This window comes from Condylostylus longicornis, unplaced genomic scaffold (assembly GCF_029603195.1).
Source record: "Condylostylus longicornis isolate FDR11 unplaced genomic scaffold, ASM2960319v2 ptg000077l, whole genome shotgun sequence".
Classification (NCBI taxonomy): domain Eukaryota; kingdom Metazoa; phylum Arthropoda; class Insecta; order Diptera; family Dolichopodidae; genus Condylostylus; species Condylostylus longicornis.
Genome location: NW_026578045.1, coordinates 973,911 through 992,671, shown reverse-complemented (window position 1 = coordinate 992,671; position 18,761 = coordinate 973,911). Strand labels below are relative to the sequence as shown.

Sequence of the window (18,761 nt, the reverse complement as noted above, 5' to 3'; positions counted from 1 at the left end):
GCTTAGTTTTGATTTAAAGATTTTTGATTGTGAATGCCTTTTAAAATTATTCAAATTGTCAAAAGCAATGTCATTGTCAAACAGTCAACTTATTTATTTTTAAATTCATTTACTAAAAAAATTCTACAGTGTAATAAAAGTATTCAATTTAAATTAAAATGGATTTTAATATTTAAATAAATAGAAAATTTATCAATAATTTAGAATTGAAATTAGAATACTAAGAGATGTTTGTTTGAGAAGAAGAATTAAATGAAAACAAAAATGAATCATTGGAAGTGCTACATATCTAGCCAGCATTTGCTACATAGGAAGCCAGCAAACCAGCAAGGTACTGTGTAAATTTTAATAAAAATAAACATACATTATTAATTTAAATTAATTATTTATTATTTTTATTTCTAAAAAAAAATACAAAAATCATTAGAATTTCCTAAAAATTACAATTAATTTTTTTTTTTTTATTTTATATTTTAAAAATTTTTTTATCAACAAAACTTAAGTTTGAGTTTTAAAGCGAAAACAAATAAAGATTGGCAGTATTTTTTTGGCAATAACATTTTACAAAACTATTTATAATCGGCAATTATGTCAAATTTTACAAAATTCAAATGTCTTTATTAATACAATTATATTAGATATTATTATATTTTTATTGTAATATTCGCTCACAATGAACAAGAGTGTTGCTAATTCAAAATTGGTTAAGTTTATTTTCATATAAAAACTATTAATAATTTAATTTATTGTAAAATAATTTGGTATTCGCACAAAACACATAATTAACATATTAGAATCATCAATAATAATTATAATATCAGTGGCTAGCGAGCGTTCTTATTGATTCTGATAAATATTCTATCATTTTCGCCATAATGAGCGTATTGGTATACAAAATATTGGACCAAACTTATATAAAGCTTTGGCACATGCATCTTAAAACATGCTAGTACACCAAATTTTCCTTATTTATTTTGCAAATTGCTATATGGCACAAAATGTAATATGGTTTAATAATTTAAAAAATTTTAAAATTTAGTATTTTATGACAAATTCTCCAATTTGTTTTGCATCCTCTAGTACATGCTCTAGTATTTTTGTATTTTCTACATAGTTTTTAAGTAGAGTTATATTACAATTTTTATGGATGATTCAACATGTTAAAAATTATAATTTCTATTTCAATAACAAATCAATTACAAATATTTTGAATTAGCAACTAAAACCCTAGCTCAAAATTTACGTATATTGAATTTGAATTAATTTTTGGAAATAGCAAAAATTTACATAGTGAAATTTAGAAATTTTCTTTTATACACAATTTTCATTTAGTAATTTTAATTAGCAATTTCATTTAATAAGTAAGAATTTCATATACATATGTAGGTACTAAAAATTATTTTAAGAACATACAAAATAGAGTTATAAATTAAATTTCTTAATAAACAAATTATATAAAAAAAAAATAGTACAAATTCTATTACCATTACAATTACAAATTTTTTCTTTTAATAATAATATTATAAAAATATTTATTAATACATCTAACATTTACCATTATCTGGTTTCTTTGGTCTACATACTTTTGTTTTACCATTTGCACCATAAACTATATTACATGAGAATGTAAAATAACCGCATGTCGAGGATTTTGTATAATATGTTGATGAGAAATTTTTATTTTCACTTGGTGGGTTTTTACTATTATCTAAGCTACCAGTTACAGATTTTGTAACAGTAACAAAACTTTCTGGTTTAAGAATTTCATCAACACCACCATTACTATCGACACCATCAATTGGTTCATTCGGTTTCATATCATTATCATGTCTTGATGGTAAAAATTTTGTTATATATTTTTTTTCTGTACTAATTGTACCACGAAAACCATCTGGAATTTTATCTTTATTTAATCTTTTATTTTCATTTTCTTTTCTTAATCTATCATAAATAGGATGTGGTTTCATTGTTGTTTGTAAATGTGATTTTATTGTACTTTTTAATGGTATATGTATTGTTGATGATTCAATATCTGTTGATCTTGATGTTGATGTTGTTATCGGTATTTGTAATAATGAATCAGATTTTTTTGTTGATGTTTCAACTTTTTTACTTGATTTTGGTTCTAATGGTTTTATTGGTGGTGAATTATCTTCATATTCTTCTTCATTATATTCATCATCTTCATCTTCATCATCATATTCAGGCTCTTCATCAACTTTATCATTTTGTTTTTCTGCATTATTAAATTAAACAAAAAAAAAATTGTTTATTAATATTCGGAAATCCATGCATAAGTATATTATAATTCTAGAATTTATATAGAATTATAATTACCGACTACTGGTTTAGATTCTTTCAATTGACGATATGCACCTTGTTGTGGAAGATGTGGTCCAGTTATTGCATCAGTTCCTTGAATATTACTAGAAGTAAAATATTAAAAAATAAGTAAAGTCAACAAAAATCATAGCTGGAAAACATTTTTGTGAAAAATTTAAACTTAAAATAATTCAATGACTTCAAAGTTGCAGTAATACGGTAATTGAATCACAATTAATAAATTATCCGTTGTATTTGCTGAATTATTTAGCACTAAAATGTTACTGCAATTTCGAATTCACGGATTATTAACGTAGGTCAATAATAGTTTCTTTTAACTCTATAAGAGTTAAGATGATTGTTTCCATATATAAAGAAATCTTGAAAAATTTATAATTTGAGAAACGACATGTCACATTAACTCAAAATATCAAATCATTCGCAATATAATATTCCTTGTCTTGAATAAAAATTAAAAACTAAGACATTTAATTTTTATAAAATTTACTTATAATCTAAACTTGATTTCTTTAAAAGGTTGCATTATATAAGCATATGCAATTTTTATCAAAAATATTTACTTGCCCTGTTTATGTTCTCATTAACATTATTTTTTAATACATACAATGACAAATCATTCCAAAATTTGGAAACTCTTGGCTAAAAATTCATCCTGTATTTTGTATCCAATTCTCTATCAATTATTTGACAGAAAGGGAACTTAGTTGTTCTTTTTTGCATGCTGAAATGATAAATTTTTATATACGACGAAGAATTTATTTAAACTATTTTGTGTTAACAACTGAGTTTACACAATATCTTTAAGATAGAGAAAAATTGCCTTTCAAAATCGTGTATGTTACAATAATTATATCATTATAATATTCTTTAATTACACCACCATAAGTGCGATTGTTTATATTTTAAAAATACGTTGAAAATCTATTTACGTAAATTTAAGATTTAATTTAAAAATAAGATTTTATTTTTTTTTTATTTTAAATATATTAAACGTACCTGAGTCACTTGCACTTACTGCGCAAGTTTTAACCATTTAATTAAAACCGCCTTTAAACAAATAACTGCTTCCTTAATAAAAAACGATCTGCCATTGAACTAAAATGTTCAATTCAAATACAAGTAATTACAATAAAAAAATTTTAATTGATTTTCTTTTTTAAAGACTTTGAATAAAAAATTTGAACTTTTTAAGCCATACTCATTCAAAGTAGAAGTTTATTTTCTATCAGCTGAACAAATTTTTTTTTGTATTGATCTAACTGTTTTTGTATTAATCTAAAAAGAGCAATGAACGAAATAGAAAAAATTCGCAAAAAAAAAATAATGTAAAATTATCAGTGGACATTAATGAGTAATAAAAACCGATTATTTTTGAACTCATTTAACATCGATGACAAGACAAAACAGGAAATAACAACAGATTAATAATGAATTAATAATTAGTAGAATTGAAAAGTATGTCAAGGTCATTACAAGATATTTTTTTAATAAATTTAATACATTCATATATATATATATATGTATACAAATATTATTTTAACTTATAATTTAACGAAGAACACAAACTTAAAATAATTTAATAATACCTCGGTGATGACTCCATCTCGCTTATTTGTTGAAATAAAACTTTATTTTGCTCTCTATAAACATCTACTTGTTCTTTGGTTCCAGAAGCTGCTTGTGCTGCTCCATGGTACGATATTCCATATCTAAATTAACATAGATAAAAAAAATGCATAAAATTATATTTCAATATTTTATGCATTAAGATATTTTAAACTTACTTGAAGTTGCCATTTATTTGTGCCTGAGATTGACCGTTATATGCACCAGATTGAGCTGACGATTGTCCACCACCATTAAAAGTAGCACCATCATCACCGTTAGCTTGTGAATTTTGCGGCTTAAATCCTATTTGAGCTTGTGAAGAAGTTTGTCCGGGGCCGCTAGATTGAGCATCGGCTAGTCCACCTTTTTCATTTGCGGTGACCTTAATTAATTGAAATGAGGAATAAAATACTTTTAATAAGAAGTATTCATTTCATATTTTACCTCGCTTTGAGTTTGTTGAACAATACCGCTACTTTGAGCCGAAGAAGTAGTACTGCCTGTTTTTGAGTTCACTTGAACTTGTGATTGGGATTTTCCTGATCCTCCGCTACCTTGAGCTTGGCTTTGCGCTCCATCAGGACTTCCTTGTACTTGAGCACTTGCAGATCTGTCCGAATCTGCTGTCATTGCACTTGCGCTAAACGTTCCACCGTTGGAATAAGTACCAGATACTTGAGTTTGAGCTGTTCCGCCATTTTTTTTACCTTGCGCACTTGCACTAGCCTGCCCATCTTTAACAGAAGATTCAGCTTGAGAGAATTCATCACCGCCAATTCCACCAGCAAGTTGACCACCTGCCGTGAGACCGGCTGGTCCCATTCTGTATCCACCACCAGGAGATCCCCCATCATAGCCGTCAAATCCCCCAGCACCACTAATGACTCCACCTGGTCCGATTCCGCCAGGGCCAGCACCACCAGGCCTAAAACCGCTGCCACCAATACCACCTGGACCGGTACCAATACCACCATGACCAACACCACCAGGCCCAATTCCGCCAGCACCACCAGGCCCAATACCCCCACCGCCAATACCACCTGGACCAACACCACCAGGGCCAATTCCACCAGTGCCAACACCATCAGGCCCAAAACCACCACCGCCAATACCACCTGGGCCTGTACCAATACCGCCAACTCCTCCGACTCCTTGTCCAGCTCCACCTGGGCCAAAACCACCAGGCCCGAAACCGCCACCAATACCACCGGGACCTACACCTCCCGGTCCGAATCCGCCACCAGGTCCGAAACCTCCGCCGTCAGTGCTACCTGATCCAGTACCACCAACACCTCCAACTCCACCAGGCCCAAAACCGCCTCCAGTAGCACCAGGACCAACACCAGCCGAGCCTACACTGCCAGGCCCAAAACCGTTGCCAATACCACCAGGCCCAACACCACCTACACCGCCAGGCCCAACTCCGCCAGCTCCAGCACCACCAGGCCCAATACCTCCGCTGCTGATACCACCAGGACCAATACCACCGGGACCCATACCTCCAGAACCAATTCCACCAGGCCCAAAACCACCGCCGCCAATGCCACCTGGACCAGTACCAATACCACCAACTCCTCCCACGCCTTGTCCGGCTCCACCAGAGCCAATACCGCCAGGTCCAAAACCACCACCAATACCATTAGAACCAACTCCACCAGGCCCAAAACCGCCACCAATACCACCAGAACCAACACCACCAGGGCCTACACCACCAGGGCCTACACCACCAGGCCCAAAGCCGCCACTAATACCACCAGGACCGACACCACCCGGACCTACACCGCCAGGCCCAAAACCACCACTAATACCACCAGGGCCAGCACCACCAGAACCTACACCGCCGGGCCCGATTCCGCCAGCACCTAAACCACCAGACCCAATACTGCCACCGCCGATACCACCCGGACCTACACCACCGGGACCCACACCCCCAGAACCAATTCCACCAGGCCCAAAACCACCACCGCCAATTCCACCTGGACCAGTACCAGCACCACCAACTCCTCCAACCCCTTGTCCGACTCCACCAGGACCAACACCACCAGGCCCAAAACCGCCACTAATACCTCCGGGACCAGTACCACCAGTACCTCCGACTCCTCCTGGACTAACGCCGCCAGGTCCTATTCCGCCACCACCGATACCCCCGGGACCAATTCCACCAACTCCTCCTGGTCCAAAGCCGCCACCAATGCTACCAGAACCAATACCACCAGCACCCCCAGGTCCAAAACCACCACCACCGACGCCACCTGGACCTGCACCAATCCCGCCAACACCTCCAACACCTGATCCACCGGCACCACGGCCAACACCGCCTGGTCCGAAACCGCCACCAGAACCAACGCCACTCGGCCCACCAGGACCAATTCCACCAGTGCCGCCAGGTCCAAAACCTCCACCGCTGATGCCACCAGGGCCAATACCACCAGGACCAATACCACCAGAGCCAATACCACCAGGGCCAACACCGCCAGGGCCAACACCACCAGGTCCAAAACCACCACCAACTCCACCAGGACCAATACCACCAGAGCCAATACCACCAGGACCAACACCACCAGGGCCAACACCACCAGGTCCAAAACCACCACCAACTCCACCAGGACCAATACTACCAGGACCAACACCACCAGGACCTACACCGCCAGGTCCAATTCCGCCAGGACGTACACCACCAGGTCCAATTCCACCAGGACCTACACCACCAGGCCCAATTCCACCAGCACCTCCAGGTCCAAAACCTCCACCACTTGGCCCAATTCCACTGCCATCAATAGCACCAGTTCCACCACCTGATCCAGGATATTGTGTAAGACCAGAAGGTCCGTAACCGCCGCCTAATAATAAAAGATTAAAATAATGTAGTATTGCACTTAAAACGGCATTATACATAACATTTTGTTTTAAAAAGCCACACAATTCAAACAATCAAAAGTTGTCAAAAAGGTTTTATTTATTTAAAACCCTGAAAGAAATTATTTAAGACTATTGAAAAAATTTTGGATGATTTTTTTTTTAAATAAAGAATAGGACGTTTCAAAATGAGAATATTTTGTTTTAATATCCTATTAAATAATATGTAATATTTAATAACTACGTATGTATGTTTTAAATAACATATTCTTCAGCTGCTGAATTGTGAATTATGTTACTTTCTTTTAAAAGTCCCAAAGCATAAATTTGTAAATTTTATAGTTAAACAACATTTACTGTACCACTCTAGAATACTATATGCACAAACCCATTGAAAAAAATAATTTATATGCATCCCCAATATCGCAAGACAAATTCAAAATTATTAAAAACGTTAAATAGGAATCAAATGCAAATATGTTTTGAATATACATATGTATGTGCGAAACAATGCTAAAAATAGTGTTACACTTACCACCTACTTGGTGGACCGTTTGAGTAGGCCCGCCAGTGCCAATCAATACTGTAAGACCTTTTCCTGATGTATGCGCAGTTTGTTTGGCTGGACCTTCTGAGTGACCCGGAATAAAATGTAAACCACCTTGTGAAGGATGTCGATCTGTTATTACTGTTTGATGAGGTCCACCAGTTCCAACTAGCACGGTCAGTCCATCATGATCTTTATACATAGTTTGGTCTTTTCCTGGAACTGTTAAAATGTGTGTGCCATCTACAAAAGGGAGAACTTATTTGTTTGTCAACATATTACTTCATACAGAAAAAACTAACCTCCTCGTAATGAATGAGGATGTCCTGCGCCAGGGTAACTACCTGGATGCCCTAATAGCTGTCCACCTACACTAGAGCCTGAATGATCTACAATTCCAGTAGCACCATGTTGGCCAGCTCTTCCTCCGACACCCTGTTGACCATACAATCCGTTGTCAGATATAGTTCCTGGCCTTCCACTTATGCCTGATCCACCATAGCCATTAATTCCTTCTGCTCCTCCCCCAATTCCATGTGCACTTTGCCTTCCATTAGCTCCTGTTTGAGAATATAACCCCCCATTTTGGCCAGGTCTTCTCCCACCTATTCCCTGCTGCCCATAACCATTAGTAATTTGACCTGTTCCAACTCCAGGTTTTCCATATCCGTTGATCGTACCCGCGCCATCACCAATTTGACTTGCTCCACTAGTTCCTGGTTGACCATAACCGTTTGTATATTGACCTTCTCCCACCCCAGCACCTGGCTGCCCCGATATTCCCGTTGTTCCTGGTTGTCCTGATCTACTACCGGATCCTGGTTGCCCATATGAAACTCCATTTTGCCCAGGCCTCAAACCAACACCAGGCTGTACATGACCGTTGACTTGTTGACCTGCTCCATTTATTCCGCCATTACCAGTTCTACCACTTGACTGTCCATATCCATTTCCACCTCCTGCACCATTTTGACCATAAACGGTTCCATCGGTCCCAATACCTCCAAGACCAGGTCTTGAACCAGTTCCTGATTGCCCATAGCCGTTAACTTGGCCAGCTCCTCCACCGATTCCATTCTGGCCCGGTCTTCCACTAGCTGTTCCATATCCATTTTCCAATTGATTACTTCCAATGCCTGTACCAGTTTGCCCCGCTGTACCTTCTCCACCAGGTTGTCCGGGTCGCCCTCTTGCACCTGTTTGTCCATAAAAAACACCATTTGTTCCCGCTCCAGGACCTCCTGCTGAGGCAGGATAACCATATCCATTTGTTTGTTGATCTGATCCTGGCCTGCCACCGATTTGGCCATCTATACTTCCACTACCGAGTCCATTTTGACCGTGTAGTGTGCCATCCCGCCCAACACCATAACCATTAGTTTGTTGACCCGTCCCAGCTTGACCAGATAAGCCTCCAATTCCTCCTGGTCTTCCACTCAATCCATTCTGACCGTATATTGTACCTTCCTGGCCTGGTCTACCTCCTGTACCAATTTGTCCGTATCCGTTTATTGGCTGACCTGCACCATTTGCAATACCTTGTTGACCAGAACCAGGTTGGCCCGGTCTCGCTCCTGGTCTAATTTGACCATACCCGTCAACTATTTGTCCAGTTCCGGTTACAACACCAGGATGGCCTGATAGACCGGCTCCCTCAGGTTGACCAGATCTACCATCTGTTCCGATTTGACCATATCCATTACCACCTTGACCATATCCATTACCAGCTTGACCAATTCCATTGCTAGGATGACCTGACGTAGATCCAGCACCGGGCTGTCCAGCTCTTCCCCCAGTGCCTGTTTGTCCGTAAATACCACCATCTTGACCAGGACGGCCACCCCATTGATCAGAACCTATGCCGCTACCAGGTTGTCCTGTTACACCACTACCAGATTGACCAGGTCTCCCGCCAGTACCTGTCTGACCGTAAATACCGCCATCTTGACCCGGTCGAACACCCCACTGATCAGAACCTATGCCGCTACCAGGTTGTCCCGTCACACCACCAGCTCCTGGTTGACCATAAGCTCCTCCAGTTTGACCACTTCCTGTATGTAGTTGGCCAGGTTGTTGACCACCTTGTAATCCAGGAATTTGTTGCATTACGGAAGATGTTCCAGGTCTGCCACCTTCTCCTGGCCTTTGCATTGCCATACTCTGAGAACCAATACCATCCTGTCCAGTTCCACCAAGAGCAGTATACGGATCTGGTGAAGAATCTAAAATGACAGTGTAACACATATAAATTTTCAAATGTTGAATTTTAAAGTCAGTCTAAAAAAAATACCTAATCCGTAGGAACTTGGTCCACATCCACTACAATCTCCAGAAGAAAATTGACTTTGAGCCTGACCCATTCCATGTGTGCTTACTAAATAAAATAAATATTTAATAAAAAAAAACTGTTTTATGAATACATATTTCATCTACTTTTGTTTTGGTTCTATATCTTACCTACAAATGATCTGGATCCTGATTCTGAAGCTTCAGCTTCAGCTTTACCTTCTAATTCTGGATTGCCAAAATTTAAATACTGTGATTGGGTTTGTCCTCTGGCACTAAAGTAATTAAAATGTTATGAAACATATTCAAAATAATATTTCATATAATATAAAATTCATACCGTCCTCGTAAACTTCTTGCATTACGTTGTGTTCCAATAAGGTTTCCATCTTCGTCAAAAACTTCATTTACATTATCTACTTCCTGAAAAAATTAAAATAATTAATTTTAATTTATGGTCGAAATATAATTAAAAATTTTGCAAATCTATGATTGTGAATCAAATAAATGAGTAAACTAAACAAACGACCATAAGGTCGTTTATAAACCAATATTGTTTCTAATTTTAAAATCTTTTTAATTTGATAAACATGCAAAATGCTTTAAGCAAACTCGAAATTACCAAATACAAAATATAAAATGTATGTAAGAACCTATTCCAAGATTATTTCCTAAATTAATGAAAAGTCAATCAAGTGTCATTTATTTCATTTTTAGCACTTTTCCAAAAATTTTTTGAAAAAAGTGCTTATTAGTTTCACTCTGTCCGTCCGTCCGTCCGTGGACACTTTTTTTGTTTACAAAACTTTTACACCCTTGAAGATAGAAAGCTGAAATTTTGTATGTACATAGATCTTTACTAGAAACTTATTTCCGTAGAACAAAATTTTTACCTATCTCCCCCCCTCTAGAAGCTATACCCGCCCAAAACCCTAAAAATGGCCTTTTTTAACTATTTGCTGCAAATGGCCGTTCAAATTTACCGTTATCTAAAGTCCTTTTTTTCCAAATTTTTGATGTCGTTTTTCTTCTAGACCCCAGCCTGTAAGAGCCTGAAATTTTAGGAGCTTTTAGACATTAACAAATAGTTTATTTTGTTAGAAGAAAATTTTTCTCCCCCTCTCAAGTTATCGCCTCTTGAATTTTGTAAAATTTGAATTTTTGACACCTTATATTTCCGAAACCGCAAGCTTTTTCAAATTTCTATGAACGCAAAAAGCAAACGGTAAATTCCATGACATTAAAAAATATAATCATTTTTCTTAACTCACACAATTAACCCTTAAAATCGAGCAATATGTTAACCCCACTTTATATTAATTTTTGCTTTATTTCAAAGACTGCATAAATTGTTCATCCTACATATATGCAATCTCCGAAATAGTTTTGTATATGAATGAAAATAATTTTAATAGTGTGATAGCTATACATAGACTGTATTTAAAAGCAGAATTTTCACTTGTTGAAGGGAAAAGTGCTACAATACAAACCATTGGTTTGACTCAACTTTATTAACAACCACGCTTGATGACGTTTAATTAAATCTATGCTAAGGTGGGAACTCTATATACTCTTAATTTATTTTGTCAACTCACTGATAAATGATTACATCAATAAAGTTCTTTCTTTTTCCAAAAATTGATAATTATTGCAAGTTGTTTTTTTTTTTTTTATTATTGAAAATGTCAATGGTCAGTGATCAATGGTTGAATTTAAAAATGAAAGTTTTTAAAAGCTTGCCACTAAGCGATTAAAAATTTATTCAAAAATAAATTCATGGAAATGTAAAGAAAACAAACTATTTTTGGAGATGACTTACTTCCCTTATCAATTTCCGTTTTAAATATTATTTAACAATAAAAATCTTCTTTATTAAAAATTGCCCTACACTATAATAAATCTTTTTGCCGGGATCTATAAATGTCATATTTTGGAAAATGATAACATCAAATTGGATTTTTTTTTTTAAATAAAGTGAAAATATTTTTTTATTTTTTTCTTTATTGTTATACGTAAAAATTGGTAGAGAATGACTCTTACGTCATTCAAAAGAATATGTAAAAATTATAGATAAAAATTATAGTAATTGAGGTCAGGGAATAGGGATACTACTGAAAAAAGAACACGCCTAATGCATAATACAAAAAATAAATGAATGTAAAATAAAATTAAAAATTAAAACTAGAGTATAATAATATACAAGATAACAGTAATATTAAAAATAATCATTAAATGACTAAAACCAGAATAAATATAGGAGAGAGGGGGTTTGGACAAAAATACTGAAGCGAATGAGACCTCTCGAATTAGCCTAAAGTGCTGTGACAGCACTTGAATGCCTTCCTTTACGGAATATGGGTGCAAAAACACGATAGGGCAAGACTAATGGTTCGCCAGTTTGACTTTAGGATTTTTTAAACATCCAGGTGTGTTTTAGGTTGAGTTGAAATCCTTCTTGATAGGTCTGATGTCAATTTGGGTCCACCTATCTTTGTCTTTCGATAATTTTTAATACCTGTATTAAAAAAAAAAAAAATTTCACCAAAAGGTAAGCTGTGAAACAAATGTGAAGCGGTCTATAAATAAAAATGATCAAAGTTGATCATTTTTAGAGTAGTTAAATTACGATTCCATTATTTAAATTTATGGGTTAGTTTTAATTCTCGTATACAAATGCATTTGCAAGGTACTCCCGAGAACTCCGAAATAGTTTGAAAAGTTCAATTTAACGATATATAACAGTTTAGCATATACAAACAAGTATGTATAATTAAACCTGTTAAAAAAAAAATTTCCATATAATATTATTGTACCATGTAAAAGTGAGCACGTTAATAATATTTGGTACCATTAAGCGTATTTTTAAAACCATAATTTTCATTTTTAAAATTGGATATTTGAGAAAATAAATTTATAAAATTTAGTACCTACACAGATCAAAATAATTCATTTAATATGAAAATAAAAATCCTCCTTTGCTAATTCACATTGCTAATTCACAATCCTAAAGATTATTCACATACTTATTTCCGGTACAGGTGTACTGGCGATTTAATAAACATCTTAATATAGAAACATTCCTACTTTAAAACTAACGTTCCTTATAATATTATTCATTAATTTTATATAATATATAAATTTTTGCAATTGTACAGCATGTATTTTTATTTACGTATGCAAATTTTTAATTTTAAATATGTTCAAATTTATTATAGAAATAATTAACAATTGAATTAAAATATGGAGCAATCACATTATTAAAATCAATAAAAAATACTAATTTTTTATATATAAATAGACACAATTACATATATTATCAATTTTTATTATATTTTAAAATTAATTTCAATTAAATGAAATATGGAAAAACATAATGCAACTATAATTGAATAATATAAAAAATTTTTAAAATTGATTACTTGAATAGTAAAGAAAATTAAATGTTTATGTTTACATTTGTATTCGTATATACGGTTGGAAATGTTCCTATAAATAAAATGGTCTAAACAGAAATAAATAATGGACGAACGCAATTAATACATAACTCAGCCAACCTATAAGTCGAATTATATTTTGTGTCTTTATTTTTATTAATTAGACTAAAATTATTTTATAATTTAATGAAGACTGTCATAAATTTGATTACAATTTTATTCGAAATAAATTAACAAAATTCGAAAAAACAAGTTTAATAAATTGTAATAATAAATTTACCATTATTATTTATATTTAATTATATTATTTCCATATATACGATTCTCGTGGGTGCGTATATAATAATTAATTATTTACATATTCTCTTACATATCACTATATACATGTAGTAATTAAAAATTTATTAATTTATTTTTTCAACATATTGACTCCACTCCTCTTAAAGGGTATAAAATACTTCAAATTTTTCCTGGCAATAGTTTACAGTAAGTTACAAAAATCATTGTTCTCTATGACAATTTCATTATACAGCGTGTTTTGCATAAGGTGGCAAATAATTTCAGAGATGATTCTTTAGTCAAGTTTCAGCAAAAAAATTGTATGGTTGAGAGGGGGTTACAGATATACTCGTATTCGAACTACACCCTGTTGAAAAAAAAGATGCCAGACTTTTCATCCATATAAATAAATGCTTGTAACTATGGAATCATACGACATAGAAACACTAAAAATGTTATGTAAATAAGTTATGGAGCAGAAAGATAGCAATTAAAATTAAATAATAAAAATCTTTTAAAACACTCAATAAATTTAGTATAAAGTACGTACTTAGCTTGATTCACCTAATTCTGAAAGAAAAACTCTAAGAAAGAAAAAAAAGAAGAACGAAAATCAGAAATTTACGAATTCTAGAGGTGCACATAAATATATACATAATTATACATCCATATTTTTATTTGAAGTTTCATTTTTATATTTCAGGTTTTTGTTTTTGAAATTCATTTTTGAATAATCAAAGCAAAATTTATGGATTTTCCGAACTTGATGTTTATTAACTATTACCTACAGACATAAAATTAGGCAACTTATCGGACGCCCAATACCAAATTTTTTTTTCCAAAAATTTATAGTAAAACAAAAGATAGCATTAGTCCTAGTGTTAGTCACTTTTGGTTTTTTTATCAAAAAGCACAAATTGTATAAACCTTCTTTTATAAATAGTTATATATAATATATAATACACAAAAAAAATTCAAAACTTACCGCAATACTAGCACATTCAATATAATTGAATGATAACAATATTAGGAATGGAATTGCCCAATTTTTGGGCAGTAACATTTTTAAAAAAAAAAATTATATTTTTAATTCGTTAGCTATAAATTTTTTTTCAATAATCTTAATTATTTAATTTTTCATTAATTATAAGATTTTCCTTTTAAAAAATTTTTTTATGATAGCATTGTTCTCTAATATATTGCAAATTTTTATTTCACTATAAAAAATTTTTAGACTTTAAACTTTAATATTTTTATTTTTAATTTAATTTTTCCCCCCTATTTTACTTTTTTTTTTATTTTATTTCTCACTATAATTTCTACTTATTTTTTTTTTCGTAATTGTAATAATTTTTTTTTATTTCATTTATTTTCTTTAATCAATTTTATATCACAAAAATTATATATTGATCCGAGTTTATAAAATCGCTGAGAACCAAACGCGTAATCGTACGAAATCGAAATGAAGAAAAAAAATTTTTTACAAAAATATTCACGTTATGTTAAATTCAAAGAAGCCTAGCTCTTCTCTCAAATTTAAAATAAAATCGAGACAAACATAAATTTATAAATGTATAAGTTTGGTTTCTCGAACTATATAAAAAAAAAAAAATAAAAAATTAAAATTCAAAATAAAAAATTTTTTAAAATAAAAATTGGAGCTTCGAATTTTAAACCTTCCGTTCACGACAACGACTCCTTTGCAAATACTCAATTTTCGATCAGAACCAGAGATTATTGTTTTAAAGAAGTTGCTCTGAATATGACGCGTATTGACCCGTTTTGACCCAATTTAAACATTTTTATTTTATTTTATTTTTTGTTTGTTTTTTATTATACTCAATATATTTTTACATGACATTTAAATGTATACAAATAGAAAATGTTAATGCTCAAATTAAAGGGTATAATCAGAACTTCAGTTTTTCAAATCTTTAATGAAATGCGTGACGCTTACTTGTAAAAAATATGTATGTAAGTGTGAAATTTAATACATACATACATTGGCTTTATATTGTCATTTTTCATTTATAATTTTTCATATTTTTGTTGTTTTTTATTATTATTATTTCACTTTTAATTCATATAAATCGATTTTAAATTCAACACTGAGTATAAAATTGTATACGTTGAGTATTAAAATATTCAACATACTATGTCTATATATATTGAATTTATATGAATGGTTTATATTGTGAACAGTGAACTGTTAAAAATCATATGCAGTAAAAAATTAATGTAATACTCATTTTAATGTTAATATATTAGAAATTGCATTTATCATGTATTTGTTATACGCTATTAAGTAAAATTTGTCTGCGATGGTAACGGTAATATTGTCGAAGCCAACACTATTATACCGGCTTCAGCCGGAACAAAAATAATAGAAACATTTTTGAGTGAACAAAAATTGTCTGTTATACTCGCCTCTACAGCAACATATATGCTCTATGTAATTGTCAACATTAATCAATATAATTAATTTAAATAATAAATATTTCAAACTTGAAATTTGCTAAAAAAAATTACTTTTCAAATAATTAAAAAATAACACCCAGGATGTTTTTTTCTTACAATATGTATAACATAAGTAATTTAATACTGTATCAGCATGTATTACACTTTATTATGCATATAATAATATACAAAATACAATAATAAAATCTTACAAATTGTTTTAATTTTTGAATAGAGCATAAATAAATTACTTCTCATTTAATAATAACGATTCCCCTTTTCAATATTTATGCATATGACAGAAATAAAAGAAAAATATTTCAAATGCACATATACGCATATTTATATACAAACACTTATTCAAAAAATTTATAATTAAAGTGCGCTTATTCATTTAGTTATAATAATATTATGGCTTAATCATAATATTGTATGAGAAATATTATACATATACATATACATGCACGCAGAATATATATATAACAAAATTTTAATATAGTTGTAATATTATAATTATATATATAATCTTCTTTAAAATTTCATATCTTTAAAAACTTATAGGGTTCATTTGACAGGGTGATCTAAACACAATATTCTTTGTGATAATTAACATTTTTATTTATATTTTTATAGAAAATAAATTGAGTTTGAAACCCTTATACTTTAAATAAAAATTTATTTTCTTCTCTGACTATAATTTTCATAACATATAATTACAAACATAATATGTATAATTTTGTATAACAATTAATATTATGTATATGTATGTTACGTCTTCGCGTTATCAATCATATTGTTATATTGTATTTTATGATAATCACGTTTAATATATGTATATATATATATATATATAGTATAATAATATCTTGTTCTTCTTCTTGTTATAACAGAAAATTAAAAATTATTTTCAATTTTTTTGTTTTTAAAGAAAAACTATAATTAAATGGTCCATTAAATATGAAATTTTCTTTGAATTCTATAACACATGATTTGGCGTTTAAGGGGGAAACGATAGTGGTTTATGATTATTTAAGTATACATAAGGAAGATTTATTTCATTTAAAATAAATATTTAGTTAATTTTTTAAAAAATATAAAAATGCATCATTTAATATTGATTTTTAATTAATTTCTCGGGTAAAGATTATAAAATATTATAAATATTATATTATAAAGCCAATATTTTATATCAGTATCTGTAAAAACACCTGTTTAATTTTTTTGTGCGTTCATTTTTAGATTAATAGCTGTCTCAATTATAACATTTTATAATAGTTACGAAATATTAATTTTGTAATTTTTTCAATGTAAAGCTGAGCCCAAGGAATTCCAAAAGGAGTTGGGGCTCTTAGACTTTATTGTTAATAAATAAATAAATAATAACATTTTATACACATACATACATAGGAGAACAAGTAATTAAAAGAAATGGTTGTGTTCACTTTTGTACTTCTTTATTGTAGTCGTTTTATTACTGAACTACAAAAACCGTTTTAGTTTGTAGTTCTGCCACAGATTTTGCAGCAAAAAATTAATACCTATACTTTAGAGCAGCTTTTTTTTTATTTTGACAATATTTGCCTTATTTGTTGCAAATAGATGTTTTTCTTGTCCTGATTAATATTTTTTTTACTTTAATAGCGGTCTAGTTTGAAGTATATAAAGACCTTAGTTGGTAAGGGCTACAAACATAAGCTCAACCTATACTTGAATGTGAACTAATTCCGGTAGACGGCTTAAAATTTTTATGTGCAGTAAATCAACATAAAGAAAAAAGGACAGTTTTAAAATTTTCTTTATCGAAAATTATACGTCACTCAAATGAACAAAAATTAAGTGTTTCTTTATTTTTATCATAATTCAGCTTATTTAATATAATATTAACAGGTAATGAGGCAAGTAATATAAAAATAATAGTATATAGCTGCGGTATAATTATTCTACTAAACAACATCTTATCAGTCACGTATATTAGAAAAGAGTGGAGATAATTTGTGCATGTATTTCTATTTTCTGTTTTTTTTTTGACAATCAAGGCTCAAAATTAAATCATCAATCTAAAATTATAATATTATAATCAAATGCCCTAATTTTTTTTCAAAATTCAAAAAATATACAAAGTTTAGCAAACATAGTTTAACATACATAGTTTAAATTTGAACATTGACCATCAAAATATAAGCTGTCCTTATACAATATTAATAAATGTAATAATGACAAATTATAATTAAGAATACATTACACAGATATTTTGAATATATTTTTATAATTAAGAATAATGTTGAATATATTATTACATTTTAAATGAAACACGAGTATTTTTCAAGGACACTCTATATAAGTGATCATTTTACATACATACTATTAATTTCATTTGCATACTATTTGTTGCCGTATGTGAAAACAAATGCTCTAATTTTTTTTTTTGTGGGTTTTTCGGTGACTATTAAAATTGTGTCACCTAAATTTTATTGATTAAGTACAAAATAATTTTCAAAAAAAATAAATAATCTATGTTGCCTTTAATATTTTTTTTTGTTAAATGATGCGGCCTCGAATTTTTAACCCTTTTAACCCTAAAGTCTATCTAATTAATTATTTTAGTTTTTTTTTTGTAAAAATTTTTACCCGTAAATTTTACACATAATTTATTTTTTTTTTATTATTTCTATTTTCCATTTTGGTAGTATATTAAATTTCAAATATTCAAGCCCATATTATAAGAATGACATATGAAGGTTTCTATATGATTTAAGAATGTATTTATATACATTGTATTTAATATAAATAATTTGAGAATAAAAATTAAATATCAAAAACATGACAAAAATCTATAAACATGAAGAGGCATCTTTAAAATTTATTAAAATATCAAAATATTCGAATATGTATGTATAAAAGAAAAAACATAAAAACAAAGCCAGAATATAATAATATAAAAATAAAATTGA

At 31.2% G+C, this 18,761-nt stretch overlaps 1 protein-coding gene across 2 annotated transcripts; it reads right to left on the bottom strand.

Annotated features, from left to right (window-relative positions):
• Nucleotides 1–400: 400 nt before the first annotated feature.
• Nucleotides 401–15,098, bottom strand: LOC129612775 (uncharacterized PE-PGRS family protein PE_PGRS54). Of its 2 annotated transcripts, XM_055526536.1 has the most exons (12): nucleotides 15,030–15,098; nucleotides 14,339–14,946; nucleotides 9,981–10,063; nucleotides 9,812–9,915; nucleotides 9,645–9,728; nucleotides 7,657–9,576; nucleotides 7,343–7,597; nucleotides 4,396–6,791; nucleotides 4,128–4,333; nucleotides 3,930–4,052; nucleotides 2,338–2,426; nucleotides 402–2,236 (listed from the first exon to the last, which is right to left on the bottom strand). In XM_055526536.1, the coding sequence occupies exons 2-12, from the start codon at nucleotides 14,414–14,416 to the stop codon at nucleotides 1,545–1,547; spliced, it is 6,030 nt and encodes a 2,009-aa protein (XP_055382511.1). In that variant the 5' UTR covers nucleotides 14,417–14,946; nucleotides 15,030–15,098; the 3' UTR covers nucleotides 402–1,544. The 2 variants fall into 2 exon arrangements, with proteins under 2 accessions (XP_055382512.1, XP_055382511.1); XM_055526537.1 differs by having other exon boundaries at nucleotides 401–2,236; nucleotides 2,377–2,426; nucleotides 14,339–15,054.
• Nucleotides 15,099–18,761: the final 3,663 nt, after the last annotated feature.

What these genes read in the sequence shown, in the direction of transcription:
- LOC129612775 (XM_055526536.1), bottom strand. Translation starts at nt 14,416, where the DNA reads ATGTTACTGCCCAAAAATTGGGCAATTCCATTCCTAATATTGTTATCA. An exon ending in ACCAAGTTCCTACGGATTAG is followed by an intron (nt 9,577 to 9,644) that starts GTATTTTTTTTA and finishes CTGTCATTTTAG; the next exon opens with ATTCTTCACCAGATCCGTAT. An exon ending in CAAATAAATGGCAACTTCAA is followed by an intron (nt 4,053 to 4,127) that starts GTAAGTTTAAAA and finishes ATGTTAATTTAG; the next exon opens with ATATGGAATATCGTACCATG.